Source organism: Phalacrocorax carbo, chromosome 3, assembly GCF_963921805.1.
Source record: "Phalacrocorax carbo chromosome 3, bPhaCar2.1, whole genome shotgun sequence".
Classification (NCBI taxonomy): domain Eukaryota; kingdom Metazoa; phylum Chordata; class Aves; order Suliformes; family Phalacrocoracidae; genus Phalacrocorax; species Phalacrocorax carbo.
Window position 1 is genome coordinate 31,530,041 of NC_087515.1, and position 27,395 is coordinate 31,557,435.

Consider the following 27,395-nt stretch of genomic DNA (forward strand, 5'->3'; position numbering starts at 1 on the left):
ACCTCTGCCACTTGGTGCTGCTGCCATTGATTCCTTGGTTGAACTGATGTGATGGCTGAGGAGGAGACAGCATTGATGGGCATCTGTCCCTGACAAACCTGAATGACACCAAGAGTTCCAGCCACCTGGTGTCTGCCGGAGCTAAAGCATCCCCTGACCCATTTGAGGGGTGTGATCTGAAGTCATGGGTCATTTCACTTCTACTTTCCAGGATCCCACCCGAGTGGTCAGCCCCGTTATTGACATCATCAACTTGGACACTTTTGCCTATGTGGCGGCTTCCTCGGACCTCAGAGGAGGTGAGTCCAAGTCACGTGCATGCCCTGTGAATGCCTGTCCCGTGGTATGAGAATGCGCTGGCCAGAGGGGCTGCTGGTTCTGCACCACACTGTTGGCTTCTGCCATCTTGCAGAAAGTGCATTAGCACTGTTCAGTGCTCCCCACTGGCTATTTTCAGGCTATTTTAGAGACAGGTAAACGTGGCATGAGGAATGGAGCTTGCTACAATGGATAAGGCGGTCAAGCAGGAAAAGAAGGGTCATGTCAAAGCCACCCTTGGCAGCACTGAAAGCTGGGCTGCTGACGAGGAGATGGGGGATGTCTAGGCAACAAATGGAGGATGTGACTGTGGCACTTATTAGTATGCCTGTGCTATTTGTAGCACGCAATATCCATCAGAGCATGTATCTGTGCAAAAGGGGACAAAGTAGAGTTTCAGCAGCAGCTTTAATTCTGACTTTCCTTGCCTTTGGAGTGCTTGACTTTGCAATTGTAATGCAATGTGTTGTTTCTTGTTCATATGTAGTAGTAAAATATGTTAGCCACTGGACTTTTCTCCCAAGAGCTTCAGTCATTTGAAAGGGGTGAAAATACTCCATCAAACATGGTTTCTGCAGCCTGCATTGCCTCCTAATTCATACCCATTTCTAATTTCCCCATGGTACTTCCCTACTTCTGTTTTAGGTTTTGACTGGAGTCTGCATTTCAAATGGGAGCAACTTTCTCCAGAGCTTAAAGCCAAACGACTTGATCCCACTGAACCCATTAAGTAAGTCAAGAGGGTGAAGGAGGCACCTGGGGAACATGGGGCAGGACAGGCATCTCATCTGACCTTGTGTGTGTCACCATGCACTATAGCAGTGTGATATTCCTTCCAGGACAGCTCTGAACTTCCAATACCTATAGCGAGCTCCTGGCTAGCTTGGGTTTTGCAGTACAGCTTCATCTCCCACTATTGAAGCCTGAGAGTGCTGCAAAGGTAGAAGGGGTGTATTTGTGGTTGTTCGTGGCTTGGTAGTGCTAAGGAGGCTGAATATGTTTAGAGAAAAAGCCCAGTGCTCCAGACTTCTGCTTCTCTCAGCTCAGCTATCACTGTGTCCTCAGCCTGCTTGATAAAACATGGTGTCTAGTCCAGCCTTTCCAGAGCATCACTGATTTTCTGGACCTTGCTGAAGGCTTCTCAGAAATTCAGGATGTGCAGGAGAGAGAGCAAAACTGAACAGGAGAGATGCCATCTGTCCTCATGCCGTGAGATGGAGGGAGTCCCTCATTCTGCTGAAATTCTCTCCTGGCAGCAAGCCAAATGCTAGTGTCTGCATCCCCAGCTGTGGAGCGCTGGAGTGTGTAGCATGGAGGAGATCAGGTGTTGGAGGAAGCTGAGGACCCCAGAAAGCTCACAGGGGAGCAAAGCGCTGCTGCTTCTTAGGATGCTGTTTTTAACAGGAGCTCTCACTGGCTTCATGAAGGCTCACCTCATGTTCCTGGTCATCCTGCCACATAGAGCATTGTGGAGACTCACCTGGGTGCAGCAGTGACCCCAGCTCCCCCTGAGCCTACGCTAAGGCATCCACACTGTCTGCAATTGAATGGAGACAGGACTTGTGCCAGTAAATGGCGAGTTTCCTCGAGTTATCTTCTGGGTCTGCCCTCCCCTCCTCCACGGACCTTCTCTGTGTAGTTTTCTTAGCTAATCCAAAGAATGAAAAATAACCCTGTTTTGAAATGAAGATCACACAGCTAGTGATGGCTTTTAAAAAGCCCTTCTGAATTGGCTCTGCCTTCCCCTCCTCAGTGGAATGGTGCTCTTAATAGGCTGGCTCTGGGCAAAAAGCCTGTCTGAGTGAATAACCCCCCGAGCGTTAAGTGCATTTTTGATGCTGAAGCCTACAATCAGAGCTGTGAACTTTGGGCTTGTAGGAGTTGTGCTGACGGGTGCATTAGCCAGTCATTAAGCACCAGGCAATTTATGATTGACAGCAAAATACCAAGGCAGCTGAAAGAAAGGCTCAGATGCTTTTTGAGGTGTGTTGTCCTTGTTTGGTAAGAAGGAGATACATAGGTAATGTCCTGACAATGGAAAAGGAGGCAAAGGGAAGGGCTGCTTCTGTGCATCCAGGTGCTGCAGCAGTGTTTGAGAGAGTGTCCCCTCTTCCCTTACCCATTCTGCAGGACTCCTATCATTGCTGGGGGGCTGTTTGTGATCGACAAAGCCTGGTTCAACCACCTGGGGAAGTATGACAGTGCCATGGACATCTGGGGTGGGGAGAACTTCGGTGAGTCATTCTTCCTCCTATGACTTGCTGTGGTGTCTTCTCTTCCTGAGTCATGCCAGATGGAGATAAGGTCATTTTGGATTTTGCTTTTAACACTCTGCATGGTTTCCCTCACTTAGATTTGTAAGTTACGGTCTCAGGTGAGCAAGGGAACCAACAAACCATGAATGATGGGAAGTGAGCAAATGTTGGTACTTGGGACTCCCTGCCTTCCATGCTGCTTTGGTTTTCTATAGGTAGATACTCTAAACCACAGAATTCTCAGCTTTGGTGTTACCAACAGATGAAAGAATACCACACACCCCCTCCTATTCCTTCCTGACCTTGTTTTCTCAGTAATAAAGCAAAGACGTATCTTATCCCATTGTCTGATGGTAGCATTTTGAAGCTATGAACTGAGGCATCGGTGCCTCCCTGAGTTTGCAGAATGCCTGAAACAGTAGCTCCACTGGCACAATGCAAGCACTTGGCAAAGTAACACAGCTGCTTATCCATTCCTGTATCGCTGGATGGCTGAGCGCTGCCAGAACCTCCTTGACACTATCATTTTTCCTGCATGAAAAAAAGGTTAAGAGCTGACCTAAATTCAGTCACCTCTGTGCATTATCATGGGGCAAGATGGGCATTAAGAAATCTCCTGCATGCAAACTTGAGAGGTCACATGAAAGAGGTAACAGCCTGTCCCTTGTCCCCCATGTCAAGCAGAGCTGGATCAGGCTGGGCTGTTCTCTCTTTGAAGTCGTAGTGATGCTGCAGATCAGAGCAATAGACTGTATCCGTGAAAGAAGGGGGAGGCACTCAATGTCAGGGAGACAGATCAGAACCTGGCTTTAATAGCTGACACCTCTGGGGAGAGTGGCTAGCAAGGAAGGAAGGATCTCGTGTCTTAACACATACAGCAGTGCTGTCAGTCATCCAAGGGACAGATGCTGCCGCCTTGCAGTAACCCATCCACTGCCTGGCACTGTTGTTTCCTTCACACGCCTTTTTACTCTAGCATATTTTATTTATTTATATCTTATTATGCAGTAGGATCTCTCACCCTCATGCTTTCTCTCTGTGGGTGGGTGTCTTGCCACCAGTCTCTCCCAAAGCATCTGCTCCTCTGAATGGGGTGGCCCTGAGGAAACTAGGAGGGAGCAGCAGCCCTCCCACCTCCCCTGCTGGATCAACGGCCAAAACAAAGCATTCAGGAAGGGAACTAGACAGAAGGAGAGGGACTGCTGCCCTACTCCTGACCGTCGCTGCTCATTGCTTGTCTCTGACAGCAGCCAGCCCCTGCTCCTGGGAGATGATGGTGATGGGGCAGCCTGCCCTCTGGGGCAGTTCGTTCCCAGCAGCTTGTCCAATGCCCTGCAACGCAGGTGTTGCCCTCCTTATGCATGGCTATGGCCTATCCTACAGAGTGCTGTGTTCCCCTTACTGGTGCTGTGCCCAGGAGGCCGGTCCTGACCTAACAAGCGCTGGCTTTGCTGTGGCATGTAATGCTGCCTCAGAACATCTATGTGTCAAAGGCAGAAGTTAAGGAGGGGGCCGAGCAGGCTAATGCTGCAACCAAAAAGTAGCAGCAGGGCAGATCCCGTCATGCCCATTGCTCTGAGAGCAGAAGCGTGCCCAGTTCAAAGGTCTGTCTCCTGCAGGCACAGTAGTGGAGGGCAGCATGTCCCACCTCTCTGTCCCACACAGGCAAGTGCAGCTGTGACCCTGCTGGCCCTGGTCAGTTCTGGGCAGGTGACAGAAGGCAGGAGCTGACCGAGTGCTTGCTCATTTTGGGTACCCGCAGTGAACTGTGCTTTTTCTGGTAGCTTAGTCCTGAGGAGATGCAGGACTCTGGTCCTGGGGAACATTGCTGCTGCCTTTAATGTTATTGACTGGGCAGCTAGGGAGGGCTGGAGACTTCAGGCAAAACAGAAGCAAGTGTGTTTGGATAAGGGAGAGGACATTGTAGGTGCTTTACTTCTTAAATTTACTTACTCTCCTGTAGGTGAATTGATGAGTAATGGCAGAAGGAGTTGCAGGCCAGCAATATGCGCCAAAGATATTTTGCCAAGCTAAGGCCAAGGCTGCTGCGCCCCAGCGCGTACTGCTCGCCTCTCTCCTAGGGGTCACTCAGAGGGGCCACCCGCACTGCTGGGTCCTGCTCCCCTGAGCAGGCTCTCTGAGCTGGCCCTGTGCCATGCCTTCACTGGTGCCTCAGTTTACCTCCTCTCAAGGCATTTAGCTCTCGGCTGTCTGTCTGGATGCCTTGTTTGTTAGATGCCTCAAAGGGTGGTCCCTACCTGCAGAAACCTGTAGTTTAATTGCCTTCACTGGGACTGGAGCAGGGTTTGCAGGGTGCAACATGTTTGTAGCAGATTGCTCAGACTCTTCACCATCTTCCCCAGCACTGTGTTTTCATTCCAGTTCCCAGTGCACAGAGATCACCTCAGCTCACCTTTTCATTAGGCTCTAAATTAAGAGCAGGCAAGGACTGAACAATGCAGGTCTTTCCCTCCCTTTAGGGAGTTGCTCTTTTCCCACGCTGAACAGAAGGACCACAGGAGGGGAAGGCACGATGCAGCAGTTTACAGCTGCTTGGCTGATTGTCCCATTTTATCAGGCACCCTTCTGATTTACTCAGCAGCGCTGGCAGTGTGGCTGGTGCTGAGACACACAGGCAAATGAGCAACAGCCACATGCAAGGAGAACTGAGTGCAGCAGCTTAGAGCGGCTGTATCCTGCCCTAATCTCATTTCCCTGCAGCTGTGATTAAGGTTTCTCCCAATATAGCACCAGGACATGGCACAAGGGCACCTTTTATTGGCCTGTTAATACCCAGAACTGGGGAAAGGGGTGAGGCTCCAGCTGCTGTTGCAGCTCTTGCCTGTAACCACAGCAGTGAAAGGAAGGGGAGGGGATTTCTGGAAAGAAATACTTCTCCTCCCTGCTGTGCTTTCCTACCCCAGCCTTTGCTGGCCCCTGCTGCGAGGGCCAGCTGTTGGGGGTGGGATCAAGCCTTGAATTTTGGACCCAGGCATCAAAGGGCTTTGCAGCAGTGCCAGACTCTTGTTTCCATCAGCTCAGGAGTAGGCAGGCGTGCTGCGAGTGGGGATGGGAACACCGTGAAGTGGGCTTCCACCTCTGCAGCAACCTGCATCTGAGAGTAGGTGGCTTTGGAGGTCCAGGCTCCAATTCTCCTTTGCTCCCTGAAGCTGTGAGTTGTTTTTGGAGGGATGGCAGCTTTGCAGGCTGGTAGCGCCCACTGTTGGAGGAGGAGGAGTGCCCACCTGTCCACGCTGCCCAAATGGCCTTCCGGCCCCAGGTGCTTGTCTTGCCAGCATCTGACCTGGGGAGAAGTCATCCTTGTGCTGGTGTATGAGGGGACTGTCAGGGGCATGTGCTGGCAAAGATCATGGGTGTCTTCCTGTCTGACTTCTGTAGTTAGATGAGTGGGGCGGTGTGAAGAGGAATTTGTAGTTTTGGAGTAAATAAATGCTACGTGTAGCTCTATACTATCAACAGATTATAAAATAGGATGAAAAGAAGTGCAGAGCCTTTTCTTTTTAATTTCATATTTTTTCCACGCTGGTTCTGTCTAAGCATGACTGTCTGACAATGTAGCTGCAGATTCATAGCTTCACAGGCATTAGGACCAGATGGACCCATTAGATCAGCCATTCTGTTTACCCATCCTACCTTGCCAGCTAGGATTTCATCCAACTCCCTGCCAGGCATCCCGTAACTTCTGGTGTCAGCTGTGCCACAGGCTCGTTTTCCTCCAGAAGGGCCCTGTGGACCAGCCAGAGAATGGTTTGGGCAACCAGGAGCCATTTCCCATACTGACAGCTTATCCGGATTCTTGGGGTAATCCCTTCCACCACTGATCTTTACTTGTGTGAAGGTGTGTGCCTTGTTGGTCCACAAAGTTGGCACTCATGGCCCGGAGTACGAGCTGGGCAGGGTAAGCTCCTATCCATTCTGGGACAGGTGATAGATGCACAGCTCTCTGTTCACTGTGCAGAATTGATGCTGGATTCATAAAGATAATGACTGTTGTAGTGATTAATAAGCAAAATTCATGGCCTCTCCTGGTGAACTTGACAGCCTTTTGGAGGGAAGTGACTCTGAAATAGGCAGTGCAGAAGTAATTAGAGGAGCACAAAACTGGCAAGATGATTCTGTGTTGTAAGCAGGGCTGCATGGAAAGGCACCTGCTTACTGTCTTGCTCTTGCCACTGTGACAGCACTTGCTGTACTACAGGTAGGTTTTAAGTGCACTGACTTCAAACAGATTGCAAGAAGCTTTGAAATGTGCTTTTAAGGGAGTTGTGCCTAGGAAAGCCCCTCCAGTAACTGATTTACACCAGTTTAATGTGGCAGAGTTTGAACTGAGAGGGAACACCAGGATCCAGCCTGCTCTAGGAGAGAAAGACAAAATGCTGAAGCTGCTTTTCTTGTAGAAATCTCTTTCCGTGTGTGGATGTGTGGAGGGAGCCTGGAAATCATCCCCTGCAGCCGCGTTGGACATGTCTTCCGGAAGAAACATCCATATATCTTTCCAGAGGGAAATGCCAATACATACATTAAGTAGGTGTTTTGTGCTTGCTTTGTTTTTTGTGAAATGGAATAAGATGCTGCCTTGTGGGGAGGGAGGAGCAGGGAAGATGGGGAGGAAAGTTTGTTTGGAAAACTTTGAAATATCCTTGGGCAGGAATCTCGTGAGCCGAAGAAAATGCAAGTCAGTACAACTCTCCCATAAGATTTCTACAGTGTCGAGAATGTGACAGAAATAGGATACTTATATGGTGCCTTTCATCAGCACAGAAACGGAGGGACAGGCCCAGCATCTCCCTGAGTACTAGCTACTGTAACAGCAAATGGTTTAGACCCTAAGGTCATCAGAACACATTTATTATGACCTGAAATCAGGCTGCCAGCAACGTCTGTCAGTACCCAGTGACCTTAGCTGAGGGCTGAGCATGGCTCAGCTGAACCAGAAAATTTGGTTCCCAATGCCTCTCCGAGAAGGGAGCCGAGCAGGGTGCTGGAGTGGGTAGCTTCACCTCCAGGCTGGTGCTGTCCCTTGAGCAGAGGCAACAATGGACTGCACCTCACTGGTGGGGACACCGAAGGAACTGCCAGGGCATCCCAGCTGAAGGGGACCTGTCCTCGCACACAGGAACATAGACTGAAACAGGTACTGAAACGGCTGGCAGAAATGGGCTAAGATCCTGGGAGCCGCAGGCAAGGAAGGAGGCAGTCCAGAAGTGGGAATCAACACTGGAAAGATGATGGGAGCAGCTAGTGAAGTCAGGAAGGGTTTCTTCGTTTTTTTAGAGCATGAGGCTGAAGGTTGTCCATTAAGTAAATGACAGAGAGAAACACCGGGGGCACTTATACCAGGCATTCCTTTTAGTGTGGGTTTCCCAGTGTTATAAAAAGCTGACATCAGTATTTGTGAAGACCCAGTCACCTGCAGCGGGGTTACCACTGACCTGGGCTCTCTGCAGCTTCCCCATGCTTTGCATGAGACAGCAACCTGGGGGAGTGCAAATTATGCCTCTCAGTTATACCTAATATGTGATTTCTAGCCACACAGTGTGTGGGGCAGGAAGGGAACCTTTTCACCTTGCTATTAAAAGATTGCAGTGAGGGGCACAGGGTGTTGCTGGCATCAAGGAGAAGGGCACAAATTTGAGAGTCAGGAGGATGGCTCTCACTTTAGGGAAGTAAGACTCCTACAGAAGAGGCTGGGATGTGGCAACTTCTTCACTGCTGGAGTTGCTGCAAACCCGAATGAAAAGGCAGCGTCTGCGTTGCACCTGCAGGAGGAGCAAGGGGAGCTTGAATGGGTACAGCTCCTCTGGCTGCACCCCGGGCACAGGTACACAGGGACTTTGGGGAGGTCTGAATTAACGCCTAGGTATGAGCCTCAGCATTTATCCCCAATTTTCATATAAACTCAAAAGAGATCAGGAAGCCAAGACAAAAATACCCTGGACTTCGGGGAAGGTTAGATACAGATGTAGACACTGTGACTTCAGCATCTCTTGAGGAAGAGCACTTAGATTATTGCAGTGGCCTTAGAGACAGAGGAAGAAGCACTGTGAATCAGCAAGGGACTGAAGAGCAGTCTGGAGAAACATATGTGTAGGCATTAGGAGCTTGGATTTTATTAACCTTATGGTATCTATCAGGTAATCTTATGGTACCTATCAGGTATCTATCACCTATCAGTATCTATATACCTATAGTATACTACAACTTAATGTAGTATATAGACCGAGAGGAGAACCAGGTTCTGGCAACCTGATGCTATGTCATACCTCTGTTTAAACAGAGATGTCAGCAAAAAATATCTCCACCTTTCTGTCAGATATTGATTTTTCTCCACACAGCCTCTTCTTCAGTGTGAGTGACAGCTCAGGCTCCAGTGTTGTGCTGGGTTCACATTCAGACTATCTCCTGTTCTGGCCATGTGGGACTCGGCTGGATCAGAGCCTGCCCCACGGCACCCACAACCCAGTGGAGTGATAGCAATATCTTGGAGGCACTCACCTGCCTTCGAGCAGGAGCTTGGATGACTCCCCTGATCCAGGCCGGGATGGGTGGATAGGCATGGGGGCAACAAAGTCATTTGCAAGGAGAGTTAGAGCCATCTGAAGTCAGCAGGTTTCCTGAGGTTCATAAACCTTCTCCAGGCACCTGGCTGATGTGGAAGACTGACATTTATGCTACAGCACTGTGGCTGGGGTGGTTTCTTTTAAGTTTTGGATGCTGAGATTTGCCTCAGTGAAATCCAGGAGTGCAAAGCAGAAGAGTCCATACAGGATTGATGCAAAGGAAATATTTGCTTTCAGTCTTTGGTAAATTTTGCACCACTTTTCAGAGCTCCATCCCAGCCACTAAATAAAACCCCAGGCACACCTGCCTAGGAGATGATGCTTAAGAGAAGCTTTAGTTCTGACTTTGGTGGATGCAAAGCATCCACCTGAGTTTTAAATGGTGAATCCTTCACCCAAGCTTTGGCCTGTTTTGTTTGGTCCCTGGAGAAATGGAGAGGAAGAGTAGCTTCTATAGTAGTGAGAGCTGGGCTGGCTCGAGGGTGGTTTGGGTGAAGCCAAAGACCAAGTTGAGGATGGGAGGAGAGAGTGGGATGGATCAGTTGATGCATTTTAGAAAATGTCACCTCGGAGGCTTCCTTGGTTTCACCTGTCTTTTGTTGCCTCCTTCAGAAACACCAAGCGCACTGCAGAGGTGTGGATGGACGAATTCAAGCAGTACTACTATGCAGCTCGCCCTGCAGCCCAAGGGAGGCCTTATGGAAAGTAAGTGTCTTTCTCTGCTGCCTGTGCCCTACCTGTGCCCTGCCTGCTGCAGTGGGTGTTCACGGTGACATCACCCTGCTGTGGAAACCTGCCTGCGTTGTTTCTGTAGTAACGCTCAATTAAATGCTAATGGTAGGCAGATGCTATGAGCACAGTAATGAAACATAGAAACAGCTAGTTTATACCAGTGAGTGAACCGAATCACGGTGGGGGAAAACCCCCTCTGCCTATGTCCTGCTCTTGGCATTAGGCATATGTGCTTCTGGTCCTAGAGCAAAGTTAGAGGGAGAGAGTCCAAGAGGTCTTGCTGGCAGCTGAGGGGCAGGAAAATCACTAAATTTTGGGCCTACTAAGGCTGTATTGGAAAGGAGCAAGTGCTTTGTATGCAGAGGATTTGCCATTCGTTCTTTGAACAGTCAGAAATGCCTCCCTATGAGAAGGACTGCAAGTATTTTTGTTAATTTCTCATTTTCACACGCTCTTGCTTTCCTTAGAAAGTCTCCTTTGGACCACGGAGGGTTCCAAATCCAAACCCAAATTCCTTCTGGCTACTCTTCAGTCTCCTGGATAAATAAATTGAAATCCTGGTGACTAACCTGTTTCCACTGAATTCATATCTTCTTTCCATCCATCAACACCGAATGAAGTAGCAGCTCCATCCTGCTAAATATATGAGGGTGTAGAGAAGATAGCCTATGTGAAGGGAAGGTGCTGGAAGAGGCTGGCCCAGAGAGGAGCTGGAGTTTGGAAAATGTCACTATCCCTCAGCAGAAATTTTGCCTCAGTTAATGAAAGAAAGAAGTATTTCACTGTAATTAGCTTCTGCTGACTTAACGGCATGTTTAGGTGCTCTTGGAAGTCAAGGCCTTCTGTAGTCCTGTAAACTAAGAGTAACTTATAATAGCATATATTATTTTCCTAGTACATTAATATATTACCCAATATATTGCGCTCAACAACAGGAAAAGTGGCAATGGGCACAAAATGAAACAGAGGAAGTTCCAGCTAAACAGGAGAAAAAAATTCTTTACTGTGAGGGTGCCAGAGCAGTGGAACAGGCTGCCCAGAGGGGTTGTGGAGTCTCCTTCTCTGGAAATATCCAAAACCCTCCTGGACGTGTTCCTGTGCCCCCTGCTCTAGGTGTGCCTACTCAAGCAGGGGGGTTGGACAAGATGATATCCAGAGGTCCCTTCTAACCCCTACCGTTCTGTGATTAAATAAATACTTATTGCATATAGCAGATAACATATTTTTTTACTTATAATTTTTAAATGACTGTGCTTTTCATGAACCTTTTCATCCACCAGACTCTAGGCTCCTTGTTAAAATGGCAATATGTTATCATGCCATTTTATGAAGTGAGACCTCCAAAGAGTCAGAGATCAAAACGACCACCCAAGCTTATGCAGGAGATAGCAGAAAACAGAGCTGCTGATACTCTTGTCTTTGCTGTCTGTGCATATCATTTGGGTTTCTCTCAGCCTTCCTTTCCAGTGTGTTGGGTCTCACTTTCATGATTTCCATTGTATCTCTATGATATTTTCATCCCACAGTGTCCAGAGCAGAGTGGAGCTGCGGAAGAGGTTGAAATGCCATGGCTTCAAGTGGTACCTGGAAAACGTTTATCCCGAACTTCGGTATGGGTGTGCGATCTCTGCCTGTCTCTAGCAGCCAGCAGGATGCCCCATCCCTCCTGCCCCCTTCCTCTGCCCCTCCAGTCCCCACACCTCTCCCTGCCTCAGAGGCACAGGCAGCCCCTCCTTTGAGCTTCACAGAAGGGCATAGTGAATTTTGTGCCAGCTTTAAACACAGCTTGCTCACAGTGTGATGTGGTTCATTTGTGGTCCTGCTTTCTCTAAGCAGTCTTAAAGTCTCTGTGGCTCTTTGCTTGCAGGGCTGGTGAGGGGTAAAGCATCTCTTAGCTCTTGGGGCTTCCTCAGGTATCCTCCTGCCCACTCTCTGGGATAGGCGGTATAGGAAAATAGCCAGTTTTCATTACAAAACTGTCCCAAGGTGGAAAATCCACCGTAGCCGCTGGTGGTTGTTTCAGCACTTAATGACTCTTGCTTACAAAAAAAAAAAAAAAAAAAAGACCTAATTTCCAGTCCTTTCACACTGTTCTGTGATACTCAAGACTTCTCTGTTGTGAAACCATCCACTCTGGGAGTTTATAACCCATATTCAGGTGGCTCTGCCTTACTCCTAGCCTAACGCTTAGCTTATTATGCAATTCCACAGTTGCTTTTGCTCAGATCCCTTTCAGTCACCAAAATTACTCCAGAATCCATTGCATCCATTGCCCTGGTCACTGTCAGGGGGAACCATCCTCAAAAAGTGTGCAAATGTTTTGGATATACCTCCAGGGACCTGCTGGTGCAATGGCTGAGTGCAGAATCACAGTGTGAAAATGATTTATAGCTGTTTTCTTGCTTTTTTGCCACATGTAGTATTGCATAGCAGCATTCACAGGGAATGCCAGGGCTCTGCAGTGGTTTGTTATAAAGTTCCCTGCTCCTGTAAGCTGAAGGCTGACCTTCAACCTGCTCATAGTCTGTTCCTTGCTCCTCTGTTTGCCTTGTGCAGTGTTATTTATTTTTTCTCTTAGAAAGGCCATCCATCCATCTCTGAGTGCTGCTTCTGCAGCATCCCTGCCCGTGTACTGCTCTCAGTGATTCAGTATTGTAATAGATCTTGCCACTCTCATTTTCTGAAGGTGAAATAGTGCAACCGCACCCTCCTTAACCCACTGAGCCTCCCTTTAAGTACTCGGTCTGCCTGGGGGAGTAGGGATGTTGTTTTCATGTTGTTCCCACAGGATTCCTGAGGAATCACTCTATCAGACTGGGATGATCAGGCAAAGACAGAGCTGCCTGGAGTCACACAAGTCTGAAGCCCAAGAGTTCCCCATCCTGAGCTTAAATCCTTGCATCAGCAGCAAAGGCACAGCAGCAACAGGACAGGTAAGATGTGTCGCCTATCCCTGTGATGCCAGCTGGAGAGAAGGCTCCAGGGCAGGTTCAAGGTGATTTCCTAAATTGGCTAAAGCTCTCTTGGAGGATTACCCATTCCGCCAGCCTTTTCCCTAAGGCAGGATGTAGTTAAACCCTGGTAAATCCTCCTTACCTCAGTGGAGGCCCTGGGCAGCAACAGGGACTGGTGCAGGAGCCACAGTACAGGGTGGACTGCTTATCTCTGTGCTAGCCTGCACTGAGCGCTTACTGCTGCTCAGGAACGCCACGCGCCGTTCATCTGCAGAGATCAGAGAAAGACAGAGAGAACTATAATTTCCCCTCATCTTTCAGCCTTATTTCTTTCAAAATGCACTGAATCACAATGGTATTTATAACTTCATACTCTGCATTCTTTCAATATTAGATTGCTCATTAAACTACTGAGAATTTAATGAGGATGATCTTGTTCTTTTCAGTCTCACTGAAATGAGAAAAAGACACATGAATCAGTGTTCTCAATAGCATATTCCATGAAATGCTAGAGCCAAGAGCAGGTACACATGTGCCTTGCAGTGGAGTGGCTGGAGCAAGACCCTGAAGATGCAGCTTCAAAACCTGCCTTTGCTTTAGGCTCGCTTTGTGATTTTGGGCATGTCAGGAAGTTCTCTCACTGTTCCCATCCACAAAACAGGGAGGATAACAATCACTCGCTTCTTTGGGGTGCCATGAAATAATTTAATAGACAATGGTGCGCTTGCTTCCACTTGACCGTATGTCCTTAACCCTCATGGTTACACATTCAAACTAGGTAGCTATGCATATAAAAGGCCCAGCCTGGAGATGCTGCTGAAAATGTCCCTAGTTTGTATGTGCAAATGAAGCATGTCATTATGTACATCTCTTTTGCATGCAGTTGCATGCCCGCCTTTAGCCAGGAAAATAATACCTGCTTCACAGTCTGGTAAAATCAACAATGACTACTTGAATTTTCGTCAGTTCAGAAGGTATAATGAATATAATTGCAAGTACCACATAGTTACAGTTCTTGCAGTTTAACTGATTTCCAGTTTCTAAAATTCTTTTTCTTTCTTGCACTGCTACATGAACTTTTTACACAAACAGCAAGAGAAGTGAGCGGATGAGAGCAGATCGCTGTGTTTTGCAGGGTCAACTCTGCTGAAGGAAAAAAAAATGTGTTAGTAACAATTGCAACTTTCAATGAATTGGATGTTTTTTTAAAAATCTGAGAAAATCAGGATGGAAAATGCTGCTGCAAGCTAGTGTTTCAAAATGAAATGGCATTGGTCTTTCTGAAATATCAGTTTGATGTGGTATTTTAAAGTGAGAAATGTCATGCCAGCAAGTTGGATTGTTTCATTCCCATCAAACACATTTTGTTTTGACATTTTGGTGGAGTAAATTTTTTGAATTCTTCATGCCACAAACTTTTCATCTTCCCATTCTGATTCTGTCTGCAATAGGTCAATGCTTCCCACTGGATGGCAACTCCATTTCTGGGGCACATCTAGGACTAACTCTGCAGGGGAACAGAAACATGCACTACAAACAAAATGTTGAGTAGCTACACGCAATACACAGGCAGGAATAGAGAAAAACCTTTCCCTTTTGTCTTTTTCTGTCTTTCTAGGATAGTTCTCTGTTATTTGTACACATGGAGATTATTTCAGGTAAAAGCAGGATATTTACATTTTCATTGTAAATAGAAACTGGTGTTTTAATTACACAATTGTTACAAGACTACCTGAACTTGTGGAGGACATGGGGGTTGCAGTCACCAGGCTGTGTAGGATAGATTATGCAGCAGTCCTGAATGCTACTTAGTTTTGTATTCGGTATATCAGAATAGAGCAATAATCTTCACTTTTAACATACTGAAGTCACATCTTGTTTACCCTAAGCTTCATTATTTGAAAAATAGGCTTAGCTAAATCAAAGCTTTGCTTTCGTGGCATTCAGTAAGTACTACGGCAATATCCTGGCCATCCAGATCCTTTGTTATCCGTGTTAGTAGTATTAATTTGATGTTGCTTAATTAGTTGCTTGATTGCCCTTCCGTAGCTGTCTCCTTACTAGGCTTCCCAAGCCCTTTACTGACATCACATGCATGAAGTCTTGGGACCAGGTGTGAGAAGATCTGAGCTGTCATACATCACCGTGATTTGGGGACAGAGGAACAGGAGCTGTCAGATGGCAATCAATTGCTCTTTATTTTAGTTGTTTCTATCTGTAGTGCAGGGGAAGGATGTTGTAAGCCCTGGCCACATCCATAATTTGGGTAAATTGAGAAGAATACTCTGAGGTGAAATTAGATTTAGACCCCTAGCAGATCTCACAAACCTTCCCTGGTTGTGTATGGTGTTAATCATGAATTACTAAATGGGGCTCTGAGGCTCAAGAAGACCCCTCATTTTTGTGTAGGAGAGTCCTGTCTTCTCATTCCTGGGATCCACTTGGCCCTTCCCTCTCCAGAAGGTCTGGTAGCAGTCAGGGTAGGCTCTGTCCCCTGGGGTGTCTCTCAGAGAGACCTACTTTTGAGTTAGTGACTGGAAGAGATCTTTATGCAGTGCTCCCCATCCTCAGGGCACAGTGGGCTTTGCCTGCACTCCTGCCCATAGGAGCCTTGGTGTTCTATATCTTGTTGTGTGTCATTTACTAAATGAACTGATTGATTTAGTTTTTCACGAGAGAAATGCATCTGAGGGAAAATAATTGACCATAATTTTGCCCTGGTCTACCTGATAAAGATGTGAATGATTGGTTTTCTTTTCAAACCAAGTGTCAGTTGATATTAGTACATACATCTTTGGAATAGACATCTGACTCTGGGACTTATTTAATAAACCATTAATCATCAGCAGTTCCATGAAACATGACACACTTCAGATGAAAAAGCAGAAGACGCCTCAGCCTGGGTACTCACGCACATGGAAACAGTAGCAGCAAGATGAGTGTAAAGTTAGTCATCTAGACAAGTGAGGAAAGAGTGGGAAGGTTGCAGCATCCGTTTCCCTGGCCTGCACCCCAAAATATCCAGACGTTGGAGCTGACTGGGCTGCCATTGCATTTGGGTGGCATGTCCGTGACACTCATTGTGAAGGAAATTTAGCCTTCTGTAATGGTGACTGGCTGGGTCGACAAAGGAAGAGCAGTGGAGATTGTCTATCTTGACTTCAGTAAGGTATTTGACACTGTCTCCCAGAGCATCCTCATAGACAAGCTGAGGAAGTGTGGGTTGGATGAGTGGACAGTGAGGGGGACAGAGAACTGGCTCAGCAACAGAACTGAGAGGGTCGTGATCAATGGGGTGGAGTCTGGTTGGAGGCCTGTAACTAGCAGTGTTCCCCAGGGGTCTGTGCTCGGTCTAGTCCTATTTAATATATTCATCAATGACCTGGACAATGGGATTGAGTGTAACCTCCGCAAGTTCCCTGATGATACCAAGCTGGGAGAAGTGGCTGATACACCAGAAGGCTGTGCTGCCATCCAACAAGACCTGGACAGGCTGGAGAGCTGGGCCAAGGGGAACCTGATGAAATTCAACAAGAGCAAGTGTAAGGTCCTGCACCTGGGGAGGAACAACCCCGTGCACCAATACAGGTTGGGGGTTGACCTGCTGGAAAGTATCTCTGTTGAAAAGAACCTGAGAGTGCTGGTGGACATCAGGCTGACCCTGAGCCAGCAAAGTGCCCTTGTGGCCAAGAAGGCCAATGGCATCCTGGGGTGCATTAAAAGGAGTGTGGCCAGCAGGTCGAGGGATGTTATCCTCTCCCTCTACTCTGCCCTAGTGAGACCACGTTTGGAGTACTGTGTCCAGTTTTGGGCCCCCCAGTTTAAGAAGGACATGGAACTGCTTGAGCAAGTCCAGCCGAGAGCTACGAAGCTGATCAGGGGACTGGAGCTTCTCTCTTATGAGGAAAGGCTGGAGACCTGGGTTTGTTCAGCCTGGGGAAGAGAAGTCTGAGGGGGGATCTCATCAATACTTACAAATACCTAATGTGTGGGTGTCAGGACAATGGGACTGGACTCTTTTCAGTAGTGCCCAACGACAGGACAAGGGGCAACGGGCACAAATTGAAACACAGGAAGTTCCAGCTAAACAGGAGAAAAAAATTCTTTACTGTGCGTGTGACAGAGCAGTGGAACAGGCTGCCCAGGGACCTTGTGGAGTCTTCTTCCCTGGAGACATTCAAAACCCGCCTGGACATATTCCTGTGTCCCCTGCTCTAGGTGTCCCTGCTCAAGCAGTGGGGTTGGACGAGATGATCTCCAGAGGTCCCGTCTAACCCCTACTGTTCTGTGATTTGGTGAAATGCAATGTGATAAGCTGCCTGATGTGGCATTGAAGCTTACCCCCCTTGGCTTGAGGACCTCTGTGGAGAACATTTAGCCTCTATCCAGACTAACATGACAGTGTCCCTCCTGACACACCTCAACCATAAAAATTCTTTTCTAACCTCCCTCCCCTCAAAAGTCTTTGTTCTTCTCCTCCATGGGCATGTCCTGCCCTAGCTGTAGGCTGGCTGGAGCTGTGGGAGCTGGACTGAGCCAGCAGAGCAGAGGGGCTGGTTGGCAGCAGTGTGACCTCTGCACCCATGCTGCCATAGCCACCTTTTGTACTTCGCTTTCCCTCTCCTGAGATGTGCTAGTTGCATCCCAGGATGAGTGAAGCACTTTGATATCGTTAGGTGACCTGTGCAACCACGTGCCTTGGGAAATCCTTCACTGTGACTTTAGAAAGATAATAGAGGGCTGAGGTTGTTCCCAGCTTCTTCAGAAACATTTTTTCTATAGCTGCTACCCCAGCTTTAGAGTACAGCTGACCTCTTGCTTGGCAGCAGAGCATGTACAGCTCTGTCACATAACTCTGGGCTCCCACGGGGCTGCTTCTTGCTAGGCTGAGGGGCTTCTTTCTCCTTCTGCCAGCCAGGCTATGACAAGCCAAAGGTCGCATTTTAAAATAATTTCCTCAGTTCACAATGATGCTGAGTAGCAGTGACAGGTGTCTGCTCAAATGATACTAAAGCCTTGAAAAATAGTCACAAGCCTCAGATGGGGCAAGTGTTATCTGAGGCTTTGGAGGAGGAGGATTTCTGGTCGTGGTGTGCGGCTGGTAGCTCTGCTCTCCCAGTCCACCCTCTTCCTCCTTCCTCCACCACCACTTCATCAGGAACTGCTTTGTCTTTGAAAAGGCAGGAAATCTTGATCTCAGTTTCACTCCACGTGTCTGTTTTTCTTTGGTGCCAGGGGTCAGCTCTTAACCCTGTTGGCATTGCTTCAGACCAGTCTGCAGCCCTCAAGCTGTGTTAGCTCCCCGAAGGTCTCCCTTCCTAGGAGTACCCTAATTGATGCCCCATTCACAACTACCAGGGTGCGAAGCTGTGCTCTTGTTACTGCTGTGCCAGCCACGTAAACGCTCAGTGTGCCAGGGTTTAGAAGATAAAATAGTTTCTCATGGGAAAAAAAGGCAGGAATTTTCATCCCAACTGATACAAATAAAGGAAGAGATGAGTTAAGATAAAAATTTGCATGGCCGTTTGCCGGTACTTTAACACAAAGCTTTTAGTGGATACTGTGGTGTTCAAGTGACTTTTTTTTTCCCCCAGAATTTCTTCATTTTCTGCATCATTTTCTCTGGCTTTCATCTAGGGCTGAAAAGAGACAAGACATGAGTAGAACTGGATAAAACATTTTCAACAGGACTGGCTTCCATAAAAAGCCATTCTGCCAAAATAGAAGAGCTGTGTGAAAATCTGTCAGTTTAGATAAAGAGAGTAGCAGGACAGCCTGGGGGCAAGAGGGGAGGATCCAATGTCAGCTATCGAACTGATGCATATATCTAGCTCTGTAGGCCTCACTTCTTTTGATGAAGGACAACTTAGGAGAGATGGTTACCTTGTCTATCCTGTGGCACTTTGCTGAGTAGGAGGGTGGTCCTGCCTTACAAGGATGTGAATATTGGAAAGGCTTGAACAGAGCCTGGCTTGGGAAAAAAAGAACCATGGAGAACCTCTGGGAGCAGCAGTCCTCTGTGAAATGCCTCAGTGAAGCAAGGAGGTTAAGAGGTCACAAAGTCCCACTCCCTGAGTTAGTTGGGGGATCCAATATATTCAAGAGTTGCAGGATTAGCTTGCTGCTCCTGAGGAGCCTCACGGGTGTAGCTCAGGCCTTGTCCTGAGCTAAAATGACAACCAATCGGTTAAAAATGTAAAGCAGGTTTTCAAAGCAGCTTGTAGCAGCACAGACGCCAAGAACAGGTGTTGAAGCTTGCCCTGTAGGGCTTGATTCTTCACAGATGCAGGACTAATTTTGCACCTGATTTCCCAGGCTGGTAGTTTACACAGCAGCTGACAGTGTGCATGGTTGGGATGTCTGGAACACGTTCACTGTAGGATCAGGTAAACTCTGCTCCATCTGACAAAGAAGAAAGAGTTGCCAGAAGGCCCTTTGAGTGCAGAATACGGCTTTGAAAATTAATGCTTGTTATGTGCTGAAATCCTGGGCGGCTCTCGCTGAGAAGCCTGTGGGCAGGCTGTTCAGAAAGCCAGGTTTGATTTCCATTAGCTGGTAGGAAGTAGTAGGCTAAGAAATGTGGGGTGTGAGGATCACAGTGTGAAGTCCTTGTGGATCTGGGTCTGCTGTGCAAAAGCGTGTTTTCCCTTCCAGGTGGCTAAGAACCTGAATGAAGTGGGATTTATATTCCCAGGAATTAAATGCCTGTAGCTGTCTGTTTTGAAGTCAGGGAAAGGCGTTAAAGCTGCTGAAGGTGACAAATACCAAAGGGGTGGCAGAGTTTCCCTGCTCTAATAACTCATGCTAATGCAACCTAAAACCTCCACCATTCAAAGTCAGGGGGAGCTGCAGGTGTCCCAGCTCTGAGATCAGGACAGTCATTCTTCACTTCCCCCTCTGGCACACAGAAAGGGTTGCAGTCTCCCAGGAGCACCTTTTACCCTTCATTTTTCCAGACCCAGCCTAAACTGGCCCACATTTGAATGCAGCCTTCCCCTCCATTGCCAGCACCCCTGCTCACTTCACTCTTCCCAGAGCTCTGACTCCTCAGTATCTGAGCTCACAACTCTTTTGCTTTCTCTCTGCACCTTTTCTTTCACAGCAACTTTTTCTCATAGCCTGTACCCTGTCAAAGCATTTGCCTTGGCTCTTGGGGCCTATTGCAGAAATGCTCTGGCACCCGGCCTTGCACTCTCCAGCATGGTTATTGCCCTCTGCTAGTGAAGCCAGCCTACTGCTTCTCCTCCAGCCCTGCCATGGCTCAACTTCTCGGATGCTTTGTGGGAGCTTTCTGTCTGCTCCTACTGCTGCTTGCCTGACTACTGTCTCAGGGCTGTTTATACAGCAGGAAATGATCCTGTTTTGCACCCTGGCTAGGGGCTCTCAGAAACTCCTTCAAGTCCTAATTTTAAAGTTAATACTCTCACAAAGTTATAAGCAAAAAACTTGTTGCAGAAGTCACTCTCTGGGGTTACATAAAAGCGTGGTTTGTGGTTTCCCATAAGCCAAAGCAGCTCTTGTCTGCTTGTGTACACACACAAATAGCAGGGAAATGTCCCTGCCTGGACAGCCTTAGATCCTCAGGTGCTCTTGGGTAATATGAGCAGAGGTGAATGACAGAGAATGTTCAACTCAAATAGGCATTGGAATAAACTTTTGTGAAATACTACGGGACTAAGCAGTGTATCTGTACATACACGATGCTTTGACCATTACATTTGGAAATCTTGGTCAAACTGTCATCCTCTTCTCATTTTCTCCCAAGAAAAGCATCCCTGGGTTGAAAAAATTATAATCCCAGAGAGCTTTACACGGGACAACGAGTCTCTGCTCCCCCAAAGATTATTTCTTGGGCTGAGGACCTGATAAAGAGCAGGTGATCATGTAAAGCAACATGAGCAAAAAAAACCTCCAGGACAGCCATGGGGAGCAGGGATAGCAGTGATCATAGCAAACCAGTAAAGCAAACGTTTGGAGTTCGGTCCTGTTCCTTTGATATAAAGGGGAGCTTTACCCCTGATTTTTGTGATATTTGGGAACAGAATCCTGGGTATTGCAAAAATTCCTCCTCTTTCCTGTTGCTAGCTGGAGAGAATTTCTGCTGCTTTTCCATGGAAAAAAGAGGCCTTTACATTGTGTGGTTGCACATTTCTGTTTTTTATGCCATTTTTCTGTCTCGCTATTCCCCAACCACAGCTCAGTTCTGGCTATGAAATCCTTTGCCTCATGAACCATTATCCTCCAGCAGGTTTTGTAGACATTGCCTTTGGTACGTACAGTCCTCCAATGGTAGCTGCAGTTTTGGGGAGAGTTGAAACTTCCTAGTGACCTATCCTGGTGCCTCTTGAAGTCAATGAGGTTTGTGCTTGGTTTCCAAGGGGGCAGGATCCAAGCCAAAGCGTTTGCTTTCCAGGTGGAAGAACACCAAGAATCAACCCTGATCTCTCTCACCTCCTTTCTTTTTCTTCCTCTTTGCAGGAATGGACGTACACATACAACCACCAAGTCCGCCAGCAGCAGCTGTGCTTGTCCGTGTACACCCTCTTCCCTGGTTCCCAGGTGCTGCTGTCACCTTGCAAAGAAGGTGACAACAAGCAGGTGAGCTTTTTGATTAATCCCTCATTTTCTTTGAAGTTCCCTTTGTTTCAACATAATATTGCTGCGCATCAAATCGCTTGTGTGCTCCAACTTCCTCTGGGAAGCACAGTCTATCTGGGAGCGCAGAGTCTGGCCTGTTTGGCCCTTTGCCTCTTAAATGAGTGTGTTGATAAGGATGTCTATTAGTGCGGGTAGTGATCTGGATATTTATCTGCAGAAGTCAAACCAAAACTGGCAATTTAGTTCACATGGGCTGCCAGTCAGCCAGCAGATGCTAACACTTCTCTGCAGTTAATCATTGAGCTGGCATTTGAACCAACGACCTGGGGAAAAAGCTGTTAGTAGTATATTATCAGCAGAGGCTGAGCTTAAATGAGAGTGCTTCTGATAGGAGAAATACTCAGCATGTTCTCTGCTGAGTGTTGGCTGAGGGACCCTGTACTTCCTAGCATCAGGTCGCAAAGTCTTAGTGATGACTGTCCTCTTGATGCTGGAACAGTATAGTAAAAGCATAACAAGGAGGAATCTTGTTCACCCCTGTTTCTCCTCTCTTGTGTATCTCTCCTCAGCGATGGGGTAAAGTTGGGTCACATATTGAACACATAGCTTCCCGCTTCTGTTTGGACACTGAGATGACTGGGGACACGAATGAGAGCACCAAAGAGCTTGTCATCAACCCTTGTGAGAGCACAGCCATGAGTCAACGCTGGGACATGGCCATGTCTTGACCTGCTTGAGGACTTAGCGGGGATGGGCGCTGAGGCATTGCTACACACAGCCAAGATGCACCAGAAGGAGCTCAAATGCAAAACCGTTGGGGGTCCTTGTGTATTATGGGACAGGAGAAGAATCGTTCAAATAAAAATAAGGACATGGCGCTCCACGTTGAACAACGGATGTTGTCTGCAAGGCATATAGCCATTATTGGCTTGTTTGCAGTTACACATTCAAAGAGAAGGGATGGCAAAAAAAAAACAAGCTTGAAATGTTTTAGAGGGATACTGGGGCTCCTGCGATGGGCCCTACAGAAGTTTGGTGTGCACAGTATTTTTTAGTCTCACTGGAAACACAGGTAGAAGAGCCTTGGAGACCAAAAGGTGAATTGGACTCAGCCAAACAAGCATCTCAGTAGCTTTTGGGGAGTGAGGCAGGTGTGCAAGGAGGGATGTGCCAAGGGATGCTAAGAAACATCACCTGGGATCAAGTGGAAAACACTAAATTATCGTTGCACCTTTCATCACGTGGATGCATTTGACTTCGGCAGACAGCGTGGGTGGAGCTGTGTTGCACGTTCAATTTTGTATCTGATCCATGTACACATTGTGCATACGGAGGCAGGGCAGTCATTTATGGCTGTGGCCAGGATCAAACCAGCAATTAACAGGAGAGTCCGGCTCTGTGCTAACTGCACATGGGGGTTGTTGAATCTCCAAAGCCCAAGCAAACAGAGGATTCAGTGTGTGAGATTAAAGGATACAAACCACTGTGAAGCTGGAAGGAGAGGCAGTAACGTGATTATATCTCTTCTGTGAAGGCCATGGGTGAGCCTCAGTCACTGAAAACTCCCCTATAATCTCACTATGTGTCTCACTGCTTCAGATCTGGAATAAGACAAAATTTTCACTTTTCTTCCATAAAAGTAATATTTTTGGTAATTGAAGGTAATTGTGTCATATTTGTGTTTCCCAGTTTCCCGGCTACAGAAGAGGGAACTCCCAGGAAGTGCTGCTGCCAAAGGAACAGGGCAGGTTATTAAAACTAGAGATTGCTCTGAGAAAGGAAAAGGGATATTACCTGGTTTTGCTTCCCAGGTACCTTGTAGCCCAAGACATGAAGTACTGAAGAAAAGATTTGAGATTCCCCCAGTCACACCCGCGAGCAGGGAACTGCAGGTCACAAAGTACCTCTTACAGAAAGTGTAGGCAGACTTGGCACAAATGATTTCTTCGGGTTTTGGAAATAAGTCCTTAACCAGAGGTCATGTCAGGTGCAATAGCTACGTGGGAGTGAGGTGACTGCCAAAGGAGAATAGGACAGAAGATCTCAGAAGAAGTCTTAAGAATAGGAGGGAACTGGAAAGTCCTTTTCTAGCTGATCCTTTAGAGCAGCTCTCACCACAGCAGCAGGTAACAGGCAGTGAATCACCAAGGGCTGCACATACAGCTTTTATATAGTAACAACTCTTGAATAAAACTTTTGCAAGACCATCAATGTGACTTGAAAAACTAGTTTGTGTCTCTAAAAATGCTAGGGTTTACAGAAAATCCTATTCCTTGTTCCCTGTGCTGCAAACTATGCGTAAAATACCATAAGCTTTGAGACCTCAAGTGCTCTCAGCATACCTTCTTGAATAAATTGCTGGCTTTCAGGATTTTACTGCCTCAGTTTCTCCTCCCTCAGTGCTGGGAGAAAGCTGTATGTGTAAATCTCCCCAGCTTTAGAGGCAGAACCAGTATAATTCTTTATATACAAAAGGTTGCAGGGCATAAATGCTTTCCATGTGCTGCAGTGATTACTAACCTAATCAAGCTCCCTTGCTGCAAACCTCAAGGGCTTCTGTTATGAAAGGGCTGGAGCAAGCTGTCATTTCGTCCGTGGGAGATGGCATTGTTTCATGTCACCACTTTGCGTAGGAAACAAAGGGAAGTACTTAACATGAAATGGACCCACTTCAGAAAGAAGGGTAGTGACCTTGGGGTCCTTCTATTTAATTGAACGAGGAAATATCAGACCTACTTTTCACACAGATGATGACAGGCAAGTGGTAATCATTCCCTGTCTAGTGTTCACATGGGAAAGCAGCTCCCAAGAGCTTGCAGCTTAACCTGTATGCACCTGTACTGTGCCTGCAGCCCAGACCGCCCAGCTGCCAGCACTTTAATTCTGAAAATTCAAATAGCTGAACAACTTGGCATCAGTTTTGAAGCCCAGCACCCATCAGGTACACTCTGACCAGGACCTCAGACCTATCTAGCTTTATTATTTTCCACCTAAGCCAAAAATATCTGTTCTGCTGACAGCCAAAGCTCTCTGAACAGGTAATGTTCTTAGCAGAAACAGCTACCTCACTACACATGTGTGTGCTTGAGCATGCAGACCCATGGGACCCACAGGGATGTATTCTAGGGAGTTGTTTGACCAACTTTCAGCTCTCTTGCACTTTGTGAAACTGAAAAGCTATACCAATCCCCTCCTATTCCAAAACACATGCTAAGGTGGGGGCAGTGGAAGGCAGGTAGTGGGGAAGGTGACATCAGGCATGGTGTCCCCTACAAGCAGGTAGCATCATTCAGCCTAGTCTCTTGTGGGCCCAGATGCCACCAAATACCTAACAGACCTGGGGAACAGAAGCCACTCAGCAAACTAGTGATTGTGTCTCATGTATCCATCGGCTGTAACCCTTAGACTGTGGCTTGTTTCATGGTCCAAGAAATTATCCGATGGCTCTATGGATCAGCAGTGTTTTCAGAGAAGTCTGAGGGTATCAGCCTGACTCTTGGGAAGCTTTATATAAGAAGGCAATGGACTGGCAGTCTCCAGAGTTAGCCCCAATATGCCATTTAGCATATCTTATGCTTAGCATCCTTGCAAAGACACTTTGCGTCATGTCAGGGGAAAGGTTAACTACTGCTGAAATCCAACTCGCACCCTTAGGTTTATTTCATTGGTAAAATACACCAGAGACAGATGGCCCTTTTTTGCTTCGTGTTTGTTATTTGGCTAGACATTTATTATCATGCTGTAAACAGATACACATGACATTGATAGGTGTGTCTAGATGGGCTCCTGTGCCTATGCCTCTTAAGCACTGATGTCATTTGGTGGTAATGCTTTCTGGTAACATTTTGCACTAATTAGAAAGAAGATAAAGTAGGAAATATGGTTCTCATCTGGCTGTTGAGGTTTGTGGCAGCCTTTATCATCTCCAGGTAAGTCACTTCTTGTGCCTTGGGAAAATTAGATTCAGAGCAGAAAACTCAGGGCTAGAACTACTACTGCCTTTTAAAGATCCAACCAAGATGATGCAAAAACCCAAAAAAGCACCTTAACCTTCCCCGTCCCTCCTGAAGGAGATCCATGTTCCTGTGAGAACAAATCTGCCTGGTTTTAGTTGGGCTGGGGAAGTCTTACAGTCCCTAACTTGCTGCTTATGTGATTTCCAGATACTTTATGCTTATCCTCTCTCTGTACCAGTGCAGTGCCATGCAAACAACACAGAGCATCAATGCTTGGAACCTTAGCTAACAACATACTGATGTAGTAATTTAGTGGTAAAGAGGTGGAAGTTGAATTCAAATAACTTTGATTATCCAGTGAGGCAACAGGAAAATGGGGCTGGTGGATAAAGACTGGAGGACTGTGGTTCACGACAAGCACTAGCCCTGAATGCTAATCCCTTCTACTTCTTCTAGGAGTGATTTAGGACAGCTTACTTAATTTCCCTGCCTCAGTTTCCGAAACTTTTAGTGAAGGCTGAACATTTTGAACAAAGAGAAAGCCAAATATTATTTTTTGTTGCATGGAATACCAGCAGTACTGGACTGTCAATGGACTGGCTGTGTCTGGAGTTAGCCCAGTATTATCTGCCTGTGCAGGGTCGGTTCAGATGGAGTTAATTTTCCTCATAGCAGCCTTTATGGTGCTGTGTTTTAGACTGGTGACCAAAACAGTGTTGGTAGCAGACAGCAGTGTTTTATTTATTTTGTGCTTGCACAGTGTCAAGGCTTTCTCTGTCTTTCACTCTGCTGCCCCAGCAAGTAGGCTAGGGTTGGGCAAGAGGGACGCAGCCAGGACAGCTGACCCAAGCTGACCAAAGAGGTATTCCATACTGTATTATGTCATGCTCAGCAATAAAACTAGGGAGAGAGTTTTTCAACAGTAGGTGTTGCTCGGAGACTGGCTGGGCATCAGTCTGCAGGTGATGAGTGACTGCCTTTGCATTACTTGTTTTGTTTGTTTGGTGGTTTTTTTCCCTTCACTTGTTAAACTGGCTTTATCTTGACCCACAAGTTTTTCTCACTTTTGCCCTTCTGATTCTTTTCCCCACCCCTTTTGGGGAAGAGTGACTGGGGGGCTTAGCTGCCAGGCTGGGTCACGCTGCCACACTGCCCTAAGCAAACCCGGGTCTTCAGTGGAGCTGGCTGGTATTCTTCATGGCTCGGACTCTGCTCACAACTGTGCAATAGAATCTGGGCTGCTCAAATTTCAGGTCTTGTAAGCTTTAGTGAAAAGCTATGGGCCAGAATTGTTTGTAGAACTGGTAAAGGAAGCAAAATCAAGCAGATTACAAACTGCTGATGGTCAACATAAAGCAGCAGAAGAAACTGTGGTTCATTAATATTCTGGCTAAATTAATTTCAAATGATCAGTCCACCAGTTTTAGTATTATGTGGCTGTTTTAGATGGCTGAAGAGTTCAAGGAAGTCTGGTACGGGTGTCCAGCTTACAATGAGACTTAAGGACTGAAATTATTCCAGGTTTATGGATGTTTACCATATGTCCACTCTTCTGTTACTCACTGAAGTGCCTTCAGAACCCTGTAAGAATAAAAACCTGTTACAAGCTACTACCTCTCCCACTGAGTCTAATTAAGTTTTGAGTTGAGCTGCATTTTAACTTAGAGCTGACGAAAAGAAACACATAAATTTGTAGGTAAGAATGCTGCTTTTGTGATGTAGGGGGCTGATTTGTTTTCTCTATTATTACTTGGGCACTAAGGAAATCCCAGCTGGTTGTGTGTGATGTACGAAAGAAAACGTGTCTGAGTTTCAAGATTGGGTTTTGCATAAGTGCTTGTCTAGCAATTATCTTTCAACTGCTCATGGCAATGAATGTTGTCTCTTACTTTCCTGTGATTCATGTGAAAGAAGTGTCCAGATAAGATATTGCTACGTACAGGGTTAAATTCAGCTGTAAAACCAACCAATCAACCAACCAACCAAAGAGGAAAAAAAAAA

At 46.9% G+C, this 27,395-nt stretch overlaps 1 protein-coding gene across 1 annotated transcript in view; it reads left to right on the forward strand.

Moving 5' to 3' along the window:
- The window catches only part of GALNT14 (polypeptide N-acetylgalactosaminyltransferase 14), a 105,143-nt gene extending 78,139 nt beyond the window's left edge, over positions 1-27,004 (forward strand). The window contains exons 7-15 of the mRNA XM_064446410.1: positions 212-299; positions 964-1,048; positions 2,449-2,552; positions 6,992-7,118; positions 9,767-9,859; positions 11,413-11,496; positions 12,675-12,819; positions 21,319-21,438; positions 22,008-27,004. Of these exons, the coding sequence (XP_064302480.1) occupies positions 212-299; positions 964-1,048; positions 2,449-2,552; positions 6,992-7,118; positions 9,767-9,859; positions 11,413-11,496; positions 12,675-12,819; positions 21,319-21,438; positions 22,008-22,166 (1,005 nt within the window). The 3' untranslated portion in view covers positions 22,167-27,004. The remainder of the gene's footprint in view (positions 1-211; positions 300-963; positions 1,049-2,448; positions 2,553-6,991; positions 7,119-9,766; positions 9,860-11,412; positions 11,497-12,674; positions 12,820-21,318; positions 21,439-22,007) is intronic.
- Positions 27,005-27,395: the final 391 nt, after the last annotated feature.